Source organism: Eurosta solidaginis, chromosome 1, assembly GCF_040869045.1.
Source record: "Eurosta solidaginis isolate ZX-2024a chromosome 1, ASM4086904v1, whole genome shotgun sequence".
In the NCBI taxonomy this organism is placed as follows: domain Eukaryota; kingdom Metazoa; phylum Arthropoda; class Insecta; order Diptera; family Tephritidae; genus Eurosta; species Eurosta solidaginis.
In genome coordinates this window covers 229,278,243-229,292,008 of record NC_090319.1, presented here as the reverse complement: position 1 = coordinate 229,292,008, position 13,766 = coordinate 229,278,243, and the positions used below count along the sequence as shown (strand labels likewise).

At 36.8% G+C, this 13,766-nt stretch overlaps 1 protein-coding gene across 10 annotated transcripts in view; it reads right to left on the bottom strand.

Annotated features, from left to right (window-relative positions):
* Keap1 (kelch like ECH associated protein 1) overlaps positions 1-13,766 on the bottom strand; it is a 557,804-nt gene that overhangs the window by 514,386 nt on the left and 29,652 nt on the right. For 6 of the 10 annotated variants that reach the window (XM_067760223.1, XM_067760217.1, XM_067760224.1 and 3 more), the window contains exon 1: positions 6,349-6,379. The exons of 2 other annotated variants lie outside the window; for them this stretch is intronic. In XM_067760223.1, the coding sequence (XP_067616324.1) occupies positions 6,349-6,364 (16 nt within the window). In that variant the 5' untranslated portion in view covers positions 6,365-6,379. Of the gene's footprint in view, positions 1-6,348; positions 6,380-6,763; positions 7,078-13,766 lie in introns of those variants that run through there. 2 more of the 10 variants (XM_067760218.1, XM_067760219.1) reach the window with 1 other exon arrangement.

The following is a 13,766-nucleotide window of genomic DNA, read 5'->3' as shown; positions in this document are numbered from 1 at the left end:
ACAGTGCTCATTCGAGGGCGACCACGCAACATAAATATCGATAAACTAAAACACTCAGAGGGCCACAACTAACCCCGGAAATAAACGTATCAAAGATGCCTACGCATAGCACTAGCCGAAACCCACAGCCAGATAAAAACGAAAACAACGCATCGACGAAATTTACACGAAGTGGTCGACAAGTGAAATTCCCCAGTCGATACATGTAACTTTCGTATAGGAGGGGAGTAATGTGGAGTACGCTAATGGTCAGCATAACACCTCTGCATATTCTTTACATACATTTTTACATACTCTCTTTGTATTGCAAATTTAACTCTCTTTTCTTAAACTTGTTTACATAGTCACTTTTTCAATTAACTTCTTCCAGTACATAGCAATAGCATATAGACCTAGCGGTAACCAAAATCCTTTATACTGTAACCTTCGTAAAATATGAAGAGTAATTTTATAAGACCCCTTAATTTTTGTTCTCTAAATACGTCGGACGTTTTGCAAAAATATCAATTTGGTAAGGATTTAGTTCGATCGAATACTACATGCACTTTGTTATCGAAATTTATGTAAGTTTTTGACATAGTGTTTAAATTGCCTTTGTTGGCTGCTAATATCCAATCTTCCTCGTCTTTGCCGTTAGCTTCTATTAATAAACAGGACCCATTCTATGCAGAGAATCATGATTTTCATCTAGCACCAAATTTAATTAATTCCCAAGCATTTCGTGCATACTTATTTTTCTTTACACTCGCTTGTTTTATGATAAAAGTCTTTGCATTTGAAGCAACACAGAGATTGCACTGCATCATAGACTTTACACCGTTCTCATCCTACATTGCGCCTTTCTCCGGCTTGTATATTCGCAAAGACATCAGCCTCGACTTCCATTACTGCGTTATAGTAAGTTTTATCTTTTTTTTTACTTCGAATTGCTTCACGATTTGTTATGGATTCGCACCTTTAATGGAGCAGCAAGGAAGGCAGTCGGCATGATCTGGTGGTGCACAGTGGCTAGTCATGTCGGCTGGGCGGGGTTCTTGCCAACCTTGCTGTCCTGCGCCATAAACAGAAAAAAGGTCATATCATGCCTTTTTAAATCAACTGTCAAAAAGCGCAGAACTAATTCAAAACGCTCAAATGGACTAAAACAACATCCGGCCGAACCGGATGTCACGGACAGACCGTTAAAACATTCAAAATTTAAAACTCAAAAAGATATTAAAAAAAAAATTTACGCAAAAAAACTTAACCGAACCGGAAATGACCGGTTACTATTACTCAAAACCAAAAAAGCTGAAAAGAGGGAAAAACAAAAAGGCTGAAAATAAAAACAAAAAGAGAAAAGGGCCGAATATACATAGGGGCGCCGCGGGTGTTGTTGCGACGCCCGGTGCTTTATCCCACCCTCGAAAACCATGGCCACTGACGCACCTATATTTTCGGTGGCCCCTTACCTTTATATACCTTCGCCTTCTAAATAAACAAGAATATCAGCATTCCCATTTAAATTACAAGATATTTATTGACAAGGCATTTTGAATAAAAATAATACAAAATTCATTTTCTTACGTTATTACGTCTTTTACCCTACTAACAGAAGAGAGAATGTTGGCAACCGCCAATATTTAAAATTGTATTGTAAGTGCTAAGTATAGCTATACGTCCTAGTTATAATTCAATTAGTGGTATATTTTTTTATTTATTTGTATTGTATTTAATTTTATTTTAGTTTATTTCATTTTGTATTTTTATTATTAATATTTATGATCTTTATTATGTTATCGAATTTTATTTTGGTATAAGTTACTTTGTTTTTGGTATATTTATTTAAAAATTTATTGAGTTTTATTCTATTTTATCGTGTTGTTACTATTACTATTTATAATCTTTATTTATTTTATTTAATTTTATTTTACTGTATTTTGTTTTATTCTTGGTAATTTTAGTGAAATTTGATTGTATTTGATTTTACCTATGTTTATAGATGTATTTATATATATTTATATAAATATATATATATTGTTCTAAAGAAAACTTAAATTTTAGTCTTTTTCTTTCTTTTGGTTATCAATTCATTTTAGGTCCGCCTTATTTTCAATTTTGTTTAAACTTTACTTTTCTATTCAATTTTCTTATCAATTGCCTTATTCTAAACTTTGAAATTTTAGATTTCTAACTTTAATTTCCCTTTTTGTTTGTGCTTATTTAAATTTAATTATCTTCTTATTTTAAATCATATATTTCTATGTATAAATCTTTCTTTCCTTGTTTTTTCTTTCAATTCAGTTTGAATTATTTTCTCATTTAAAATCCATTTTAAATCTTAGTTTCTAATTCTAGATTTTTCTTTTTGTACGTATTTAATTAAGTTTAATTATGTACCTACCTCAAATCTATTTCAAATTCCGGTTTCTAACTTTAAATTTTGCTTTCCTGTTTCTATTTAAACAAGCTGAATGATTTTGGAATTTTAAATTTAATAATTCGAAATTTTTTTTAAATTGGGTTCATTGTAGATGTTAATAGTGCAAAAATTCAATACTTGTTGGTCGTCACCGACATTAGTTCACCCTTGCAAAGGTACGTTTCTTATCATCTAAATATATTTAAAACATATATGCTCTTACATAGATGTACATATGTAGCATGTAAAGAATAAATTTTATGCAAAAGATTTAAATGAAGTTCATATGATTTACTGTAATTCTTCCTACGATTCGTGCGTATACGTACATCTATGTATATCTTAAATGGGGTTATCTCAAAATTTATCATAAGTAAAATAAAATGGTTGAACTGTTTACAGCAATGAGCTCGAAAATAGCATCGAAAATTTATAACACTGTTTTATGTTATTATCTCCCTTCACTTATTTCGTTGAAAGTTCGAAAGTATTCAAAAAGAAGCTTCATTAGAAGTTCAAAAATAACACTGCCTTTTGAACCCATTTAACCAATTTTATGAAAATCTCTATGTTTTACTTAGGAGTTTTAATCAATTTCATTTAAATTGTAGCTACAAGAGTCCTTACATAGATGTACATAAGTAGCAGGTAAAGAATATATTTTACACAAAAAAGATTTAAATGAAGTTCATATAATCTAATGCAATTCTGTATATGATTCGTGCGTATACTTGCATCTATGTATAGTTTAAATATGTAGTATTATTTCAAAACCAAACAGTTATTTGTTAAATTAAAAATAAAAAAATCTGGTTTCCGTATTACGGAACGAACTCACCGCTTGTTGTTGGTAAATTGGGTGTTTGTTGATGTTGGTAATATGCTGTCGTTGCCGGTAAGTTGTTACAGCTGGGTGGTTGCAGCAGGCCTATATTCGGCAGCCCTGCTGTTGTTGTTGTAGCTGGTGCGGTTGCAGCAGGCCTATATTCGGCGGCCCTGCTGTTGTTGTAGCTGGTGCGGCTGTAGCAGGCCTATATTCGGCAGCCCTGCTGTTGTTGTTGTAGCTGGTACTGTTGCAGCCTGGTGGATGCGGCGCGTTTGGTTGGCGCTGCCGATGGGGTTGCGGTTGTGGTTGCGCAGTCGAAGTGGTTGTTGTGACCACTGACGATGGTGGTTGGCGCAGTTGGAGGTGGTTGCGCTTATGGTTGGTGCGTCTGGTGGCTAGCGCGTGGTGTTGGCGCTGTTAATAGCGGCCTTGCCTGGATTTAGCGCGTAATGTTGGCACTGATGGTGGTGGTTTGCCCGCTGTTTTGGTACCGTTGGTGTTGTGGTGCGCTAGTGGTGTCGCTGGTACAACATTGGTAGTGGCAGAGTGGGGCGTTGCTTATGGGCGCCCATTGAATTCGTTGCAGTGGTTTTGAACATCGTGGATGGGTGAACATCAGCCTCTTAGCATCTTAATTTTAACGTCCAACGTTAAGTCTATAACGCGCTTTACCTTTGTATCACACAACTTAATTTGATCACACTACTTGTTAAGCATTGCAAACCAAGCAAACCAAGAACAGTCCTAAGTATATACTCTATTGCAATACGCGTTTTATTTTTCTTATATGACTATGCTTGTTTTCCGGATTTCACTGTGCCTGGGACTTGCTTTTTCACTCGGTTACGACTAAACTAAACAAGTTACACTATTAAAAGGGTGAGAATATGCATGATGGCATGAGATGCGTTTTGTTTGTACACTGCTGGTACTTGTCTGATGGTTTGGCACCCTTACTCGGTATCCTGCATATAAGTATATACACTGATCTTTTCATAGGCAGTTCTCCACCTAATTCATGGCCGCACTCACCTTTCCTTCGTCTCGATGTTTCTTATTTTATTCTATAAATGTTCAAAGCCACTTGAATCGCTCATATTTGCGTGTAATTTTGCACGGACAAAACTAAAGACTTATGTGTGTACATGGAGGCAGCGCAATAAAGTTTATAACTTTTGTATTTCACTTTTCTTTATCCACCTCCCTTTTCTGGGCATCCACTCGCGTGAAGTATTGAAAAATGTTAGTGTGAAATCAGTGGGTCTTTCCACTGCGCTTATATTCGAACTTGTATTTCGCATAATTACACCACTTTTGTCTCAGTTATAAATGCATATCGCATTTTATTTTTCTATTAAATGATGAAGATTTGAGAGTATAAAATCGGTTAGCACCGCAACGCACCTCCCGACCACTATCTTCTTGCAAAAAAAAAACCCAACTTTAGCCGACGCGTGCCATCCACTTTTTTTTCTCCAATACGGAATCACTCAAGGAACCTATACCTATTTTTTTAACACGTGTTAAACACCACAACCTACAATGCACAACCACTTTTTTTTTCTTTTAAACTTTAATTGGAAGCGATTTTACTTCGCAAAGACACTCCCAATTAGGACGCTGCAAACTACCTTTCTGATTTTTCTTTTGCTCAAAATGGCCAACCACGCCATGCATTCTAGAAAGAATTCCGTTCCATTATTGCGACTGCGCAGTGGAACGGCGCCGTTAAATCGCATGATTTAACTGTGGTTGCCATGGTGGAACTATACAAGGTGGTAGTCGCGGTGACATTCCTGCAGCCATCATTAAAAGTTCAATATACTTTGACTCTGTGAACCGACGGACTAATGTCAAAATCGTTCTGTGCTGGAAGTTGGTGTGTCAAATCGTATCGAAACTACAGTTAAGCTGTCACCTGGTATAGTTACGCCATGGTGGTTGCCGTTATTTGGAATTTTCCCACACCACTGGATTCTTTCGCGATGCCACCTGCGCGAAATTAACAAAAATTTGTTTTAACCACCCCAGGCAGACATGAGTTAGGGTGAATCCTACCTTTCCCTATCACTAGCCAACTGGTATGTTCCAAGGGTGAATCTCCCAAGTGGACCATAACAGATTTTAAAATTTGCTATGGCAAGTTCCTGGCATAAATGGTTTCACTTTTACTGACGAAACACAACAAATTTTTTCTGAAAAATCGCTGTTTTTCCTAACTTTTACCTCAATGAGACACGTGTTAACATTATCGGATTGGCCTGAAACTTTGTATGCATCATTTTCTAATCTATTGGCATATTTTATGGGGGTGCCCCGGCGGAAAATCTAAAACTGATTTCTTGTGCCCACCCTACTGTACACTTCTTTCACACGACTCCTGAGCTTTCTGCATAGCCTTAATTCTTTCACTGAATGCAATTTCCACCGCTTTCAGCGCTTGTTTTATTTCACGCTCATTTTTTTAAGCACGTTATCAAATTCGTATCTATACTCCGCTAGATGTTGACCATTTTGCTTTTCCAGCAATTGCATGTCTTTTAGGATGTCATCCACATTCTGCACGAATTGCACACAATCAGCATCTCACATTCTTCAAGCTTATTAACGCGGTATTGATCCGAACCAGAATATTTTGTTGTTAAATGGTAATATTTACCACAAACACCTTCACATCTAAATCTCGTTACTTCTTCACGTATTGTGCTTTTGCAATTTTTTGCATTGTTTCCATTTTACTGTCAACATGAACGACAAAAACGCGATTCAAAGCTCTTGGTTTAATAAAACTGCTGAACGTTATTGTCCACTGATTAAAGTCACCTTTTTGCGTTATATTATATATTTCTCACAATTTTTAACAACTTTATCTAGTTTTAAAGAGACTTTAATAGCGTTTTCTTTTCTGCCTAAAGTGTTACGCTTTTTATACGCCGCGCAGGGGTTGTTGTTCTATTCTAAAAAACAGGCAACGCCTTTACGGGGTATTTCGTTCTTTTGTGAAAAATTGTTGCCTGCTTGCAACGCAAAATCGTTACACTTTTACCCTGTATAAAATGGCGGTGTGGCAGTGCAACTCTGTGAAACTCTCAATTCGCTCTTAAGTTCCACATATACTCACCTACCAGATTGCGCATTCACGAGTTCAAAATTGCTTCGTTCTGCGCATCTACGTCACAGTTGACTGTTTGAGAGAGAAAAAAAAACAAGAGCTAAAGAAAAATGACGTAAGAATTGCCCAAAAAAGAGCTGATCTAATGTTTACATGCGCAATGCGCTATCTTCTTGTGTGATTTGTGATATGAGTGAATATGGTGAGTTGAAATGTTCTTTGTATGCACTATAAATGTTGAACTTTTTCTGGGGTAGGAGTAAGTCTATTAAGGCTTTACCATTTACTTAGGCAACAATTTATTTCAGAAAAGAAAATGCTATAAATTATGCGCCTATTTTACACCGCTTGTTACTTTCTAATTTTTCCTGCCGATAGCTCTTTTGAAGGTGTACTATGCTGGCATAGCTTTCTTTGATCTTACCTCAAAGTTCCCTTTCCAGCTTAACTGCCCATAGCGAAATTCCGCAAAGTGCCGTATCCATGAGCTGGCTAATCGGTGACAGGATTAACCTGTTATCAGAATCAGTCGTCGGCGTATGCGACTACCCTGTTGTTGTTGTAGCAGTGCTTCTACGACTACCCTGGTTTCTTTTGCCCTAAATATTTCTAAAATTTCATTGATTACCAGTAGCCAAAGAAGAGGCATAGAATCGATGCATGCAAGTCTTCGTTCGGGTGAAACCGAAAAGTATATGCCCAGTTATGTGCTCGCACATTAACAGTAATCCCGTATTCCTAAAAAATAAAATAGATTTGTAGAGTTCTTATAATTGGAAGTTTAATTGTAAATGTCATTTTAAAAATATTTATAAAAATGGTGTATTTTTTATGAATATGGAGGTAAATATACATATAAAGAAAAGTATCACGAAGATTATTATTATTATTATTTTATTAAACTTACAATTAATTAAAAGATTAACATTATTATTGAGCAAAGCTACAAGGCTATCAGCTCTACGTATTTATAATAGTAATTGTCTACTTAAGATAAAATTGGTTGTGCAGCGGGTTTATATAGCGTGCAAACCTATGTATGTATGAGAGAATAAAAATAAGTAAGAATTTTATTTATATATCTGTGTGAGTATGCTTTTACATATGTATAATGACTATTGCTGTCCTAAACGGTGATTTTTAAAGTATTGATGAATTCGAAGATTTTTTGAATGTTGTCTTCTGAAGGTGTTATCAATATTTGTATCATAGGTTCGTTTCCAAAATGTTTTCTTTTAATACCTGCTATTGATGGGCAGCTGGTATATACTATATGATCAAATGAAAGTGTTTGTTGGCATCTGGTACATGTTGATGGGCTTTCGTGACTTAGTAGGTGTTTGTATGTAGCAAGTGTATGTCCAACACGAAGTCTAACAAAAGTTTTTATTTTATTTTTGCTTACATTGGAGGGGAAAGCAGGCGGATTGAAGTTAGCCATGATATTTCTGTAATGTCTATGCTGGTATTGCGAGCAGTTGCTCATTGTTGTATTCTTGTTCAACTGTTTGATTAGGTTACGAAAGTCAATTTTTTCAATGGTAGGATCCGTAACTATTGGGGCTTGGCAAGCGAATTTCGCTGCTGCATCGGCATGATCATTGCCTTTGATGGAAGAGTGTCCTGGTATCCACAAAAGTTTTAGCCGATTTTTGTTTTCTATCAATTAGTTTTTAACTTTGTTTATTGTTTGCCATGCGGATGTTGAGGGATTTGCTACCGCTTTTATGACCGACAGGCTATCTGTACATATTAGTACTTTATTTTTTGTTTTCAGGGCAATTAAAGAGGCATTGTAAATGGCTAAAGCTTCGGCGGTAAATATTGTGGAATAACTGACCAGACGTTTATTGAGTAAGGTATTTCCTTCGTCGCTAACCACAGCATAAGCTATGTTATCGTTTCCCATTTTGGAAGCATCTGTGTACATCAACTGCCAATTATTTTGTTTCGCATTGCATCATTTTTCGAGAAATAGTTGTTTGTATATAGTATCTGATGTGGTGTCTTTTTTGTAACGAGAGAGTTCCGTATCGCATGATCTCGGGTTGATTTTCCATGGAGGGCATCGTGTGATGTAATTTCTTGCTTCCTTAATATCGAGTTGTTTGGCATATTGTAAGGATCGATGGATGGCTGATTGTATCCTGGGTGTTTTTTTGCTTTTCATAGTAGTTTTGATGTGCCCATCGATAACTGAGTTGTTGAGAAAAAGTAACTTTGTGCATAGTTTACGTTCCGATTCGGTTACTCTATCTTTAATACTAGGAAACCCACCTTCAGCAAGGATGTTTGATACTGGGGTGGTTCTTATGGCATAAGTACTTGCTCTTGCGGCAGCATGATATTGTGTGCGAATTATGTTTAATACCGATTTTGCACTATGGCCATAGAGCCATAAGCCGTAATCGATTTTGCTTAAAATTAAGGTTTTAGTTAAGTATATAAGTGTGTTGATATGAACATGACTTTTTCGAGCAATGTATTGTATGAGATTTAGCTTTTTACTTAATGATTTTTTCAACAAATTAAAATGTTCAACCCAATAATATCTATTTGAGAATGTTATACCTACGATCTTAAAATTTTTTACATTTTCAATACAATGGTTACTAACAGTAAGGATAGACTGCGATGCTTTGCATTTTTGTTTACGACATATATGTAATTTCTTCGTTTTTTCAAGTGATATTCTTGCACCGGAGCTGTCGGTCCATGCAAGTATATCGTTCAACACATTTTTTAAAGCGGTGTCGTTTTCCAAATCGCAATGTCTTTTACTAATAATATAAACGTCATCTGCGTACAGGCAATGTTCTATGTGCTTATGTTTTAATATTATCTTACTTATTTCATTAAAAGCGATTTGAAAGAGGATTACCGAGAGTGGTGACCCTTGGGGTATGCCATTGTGCAGGGAATGGATGTTTGAGTAAATATTACCGATTTTTACTCTACACTTTCTATTTGATAGGAATGATTTTATATATTTAAAGATTTTAGGGCCTACGCCCCATTCCTTCAGGCAGTTCAGAATAATATGTGGACCTATATGGTCAAAGGCTTTCTCAAAGTCTATGGAGAGAATCGAGTTGTGGTTTCGTGAAGAGATAGCTTTGGAGGCAATAAAATCTATGTGTAGGAGTGCGTCTGTGCATCCCCTACCGCGGTTGAATCCTACTTGGTTTGGTAGAATGAGGTTTCGTGATTCGCAGAACCAAGCTAAACGCGTGGCAATAATTTTCTCCATAAGTTTGGATAGACATGATATTAGGGAAATTGGACGATACGATTTTATTTCTTGGATATTACATTTATTTTTTGGAATAGGGATGACCGTGGAAATTTTCCAAGATTGAGGAATTATTCCTGATTCAAACACAGTATTGTATAATGAAAGTAGACAGAGTCTTCCGATGGGAGATAGAGCTTTTAACATTTTGTATGAAATTCTATCTGAACCTGGGGTTTTGCCTTTGACTTTATTGAGGTTTGAGAGTAACTCTGATTGCGAAATCTTATCTTCTATTAATATGGCTTGACGGTTGGAAGCTCTCGCTACTTCGATTGATTGAATCTGAGATTTTTCTTGCTTGTACGTATCTGAGAAATTTGAATTGTCGGAATAGTTGGACCAGGCTTCTGCGAAATGATCTGAGGTTCTATAGGGATCCGGCAAGATTTCGTCATTTGCTTTAATATAAGAGAAGATTTCCATTTTTTTAAGCTTGCCCGAGAGAGCGTTAATTCTTTGACATATATAAGAAGTCGATGCGTCTTTATTTATAGTTTTAGTGAATTCTTCGAAGCTGTTAGATTTGCTACTCTTTACTTCTCTCCGGAAATCAGAGTTCGCTTTTTTGTATGCAATCAGATTATCTTGTGAAGGATATTTCTTAAACTTTTGCCAGAGTGTCATTTTTAAACTTCTCAGAGTTGTTAGCTTATCGTTCCACCATGGAACGCTTTTTCTTTTTGTTGGAAAGTTTTGTGGGATATGCAAATTAGCCGCAGCACGTAAAGCTTTTATGAAAAGTTAATAAAATTACTTATACAAACCATGATAGTTAGAAGGTAAAACCATTCTCTCTTCTCGGAGGCCATAATGATTTGTTTACTTTTAAAAAATTCTAAAATTTCTCTGAAACATTGTGGAAATGCCAAACCTAAGGAAACAAACAAAAATAATATAAAGTTTGACTTTTTCAGATTCCCCTTAAAATATTAATAATCACCACAAATTTTGTTTGAATTTTTTACAATAAGGATTCCTTCCTTTGGAGCTTCCTTAACCTTCTTGGTGTGATTAATGACAATTAATGGCAAATAGTGTTAAAGTTTTGTTGTAACTTTGGCTAGTTGTTTCCCAATATTTTTCAAGGATTGGAAATGCGGTGCCGGCTGAAATAGTTTGACGATTGTAGCCAGTGCAACACTATTTAAATGTTAAAGCTTATAGCTGCCCAATCCTTGTTTTTTTCACAAGGACCTCGAAGTTGACTATGATTTGCCCACCAGCAGTCAACTTACTTGCCATTACCAGCAGGCCCTCAGGACAGTGCTTTTTTCTTCAGTGGGGTTGTGTAGATTTGGGGCCGATGCTGGCGGCAGGTAACACAATAGTCGTCTGCAGCATTTATTTATCTTTTCCCCAAGTGCTGCCAGGTGTGACTCTTTCCTTTGAATGCAATCGAAAATGCATGTGTTGAAGCCGAGACTGTAAGGGGCTTCGGCAGTAGGTAACATTATGGCCATTACCCTTAAAGACTGATTTATTTTGTTATCTGCGAGGTCCCGCCATTATTTACATAGATGGATAAAAAACTCGGTTCGATATGAAAATCAAAAATTACGATGTAAAAAATATTCAATTGTATAACATCTATGTAAAAAATATTTATTTATTATTTTTGTCATGAAACCAAAATCAAAATAAAATAGTAAAAACGTGAGAGCAGTCAGAATTAAACAATTTTTTAAACGTCATTCGCCTCTTAGCAGTTTTACCTTGTAATATTTGTATCATGATACAAACCAAATATCTCTCGACAAAAGTTGGAACTACATCTTTCCCCAAAATATCTTTCTAACACAATTGCTACGTCCAAGACGACGTAAATCAAAAATTATTTCAATTATCATATAAAAGTTTGGTTACAGTATGTCGTATTTATCCCACACTTTTAAACATGGTGTTGAGTTCTTTATTTAAGGTTGCATAGAATGCACTTTTTGTTCACATATTTAAATAACAGGTAAAGGTTTAAATTTTAAGAAATTACTTTTAAAGAAAATTCTTCGTGAATTGAAAATTGGCATCCCTGTTCTATCAATCCGGACATAAATGCTGACAGCACAGTTCAAATGTGCTTAGTTTCATGCCAACCTAATAAAACCCCACTGCGTTTTTTTAGCGCACGCAAACAACCGGCGTTTTTTGCCCCAACCCAAATAAGCATGCGTTGCGACAATGTAAAGCATGTGTGCAAACGTCACATCTAAATGTCACGCAGAACAAAAATTGGAAATCGAGTTAGGTTTTCAAGCAGCAAATTCAATTTGGGTTGCTCTCATACAAGTTATATGTGCATGAGACATTTTTGACAGAAAATTACTTGCGTGCGTTTATATTAGGTTGGCATGTTTGTCCGCCCCTTCTTTAATGTATGAAAACCATCCAAAGGCAATTTAAAAATGTTTTCATACATAAAGCAATAGGGCGGTTTCCGCATAAACAATAACAAGCTGCAAATTAATATAAAAATACCGAAGTGATTATTCCAAAAAATTTAATAAGCTCACTATTTCCGGTCGCTAAGTATCCTCTGGGGAGACACTGAACATTCGTTTGGTGATGAGCTAATGTGATAAGACGACAAGCTAGCTAGGCCACTCAGTCATCATCGGTTTAAAGGCTTTCTGGTGGTGCGGATGCAAACGGGTAACTGTCCTAAGCAAGCCGCTCGCTATATAAACGTGCAAGTAATACTCTTATCCTCGTTGAGACACATAAAACTATACTCTAATAAAAACGAAGGCAAGGCCTCGGACACGAAAACAACCCCTGCAAAGGTTTAAAGGGCTATGATTTGAGTGAATGCGCCTGGAATGTCTGTTGCCTTGATAGGATTTCAGCACATGCATGGCTGGTTGATTCCGACGTGTGAGAGCAAACGCCGACATTACCGCCATCCAAGAATTGCCATGGACAAATCAAGCGGGGAAGATCAATAAAAGTTTTGACATGTGAGTGGCAATGCAAATAAGCGCAGTTTTGGCGTCGCATTCATGGTGGGAGATAGGTTTGGTCGCCACGCGCTGACGTGCCTCTAAGGGGCTAAACGCGAGGAACAAGAAACACAAGAAAGCTAGACGTCGAAGGCTGTAATCGCAACCGCCTTTCAGTGATTTTGCAACTCGACTCTCACACCTGCTCTCTGAGAATACAAGTCAGCCAGACGGAATGAAGGAGCAGTGGGAGCATATCTTTAAAGCACTTCGTAGTCACCGAGAAAAAAATTAGTTGCCGGCGATCACGGAAGAAAACTGGTACGATAAGGAATGCCACGTTGCAACCCAAAGAAACCGCAGGTGTAAAAGGAAGTGAGAGAAAGGCGAGAGTGCGAGGAGATTGCATTGTTTCGCCCCATCAAATTGGTGCGACTACTCACGAATTGTTATAAAATAGAAAGGAGCGTCAGAGGCGTTGGTTCCACATTGCAATTGAAAAGATGGTTGGTGGCACCTTTGCAAGCAGGAAAACCATTATGTATGTCGGGGTGACACACATCTCCTTGTGGAGGTTGCTGTTCTCTTCTGCGAATTCAGGGCATTTTGACTTTTAAGCGTTCGTCAAACGGTGGTCTAAAGAATTCGATGATCCATATATTACTAAAACTCTCTTTATATCTTTGGTGAGGCCAATACTGGAATATGCTTTGATAATCTGGAACCCTAGTTACCAGAACCACTGCGACAAATTAGAGTGGGCTCAGAAGCAATTCCTGATTTATGCGCTAAGGGACTTACCGTGGGCCCTTCAAGGATTCTTCCCCCCTACTCCGGCCGTTTAAAACTGATTCAAATCCCTACATTACGGAGTCGTAGGGAGATGTCAGGTGGGTTATTTTTAAGTAAAACTTATTAGAGGGATGGTAAATAGCCCATTTATGCTTGGTGGAATTTTACGTAATATTCCCTTCAGACCATCTAGTCATTTTAAAGTGCTTCATATAAGCACATGCAGGTCGAATTTTGAAATGCACGACCCTCTTCGTTAAGCACTGCAAAAACATTGATACGTGTGAGAGGGGTGATTAAATTAGATTAATAATCGACCTCCCTAGCCACGGTGCGGGAGTAACTTAAACCTCGCTTCCCAAGGCAGTTGGTTCTTGCAGCGGTTTTTCTGCGACGATGAAGTCGGC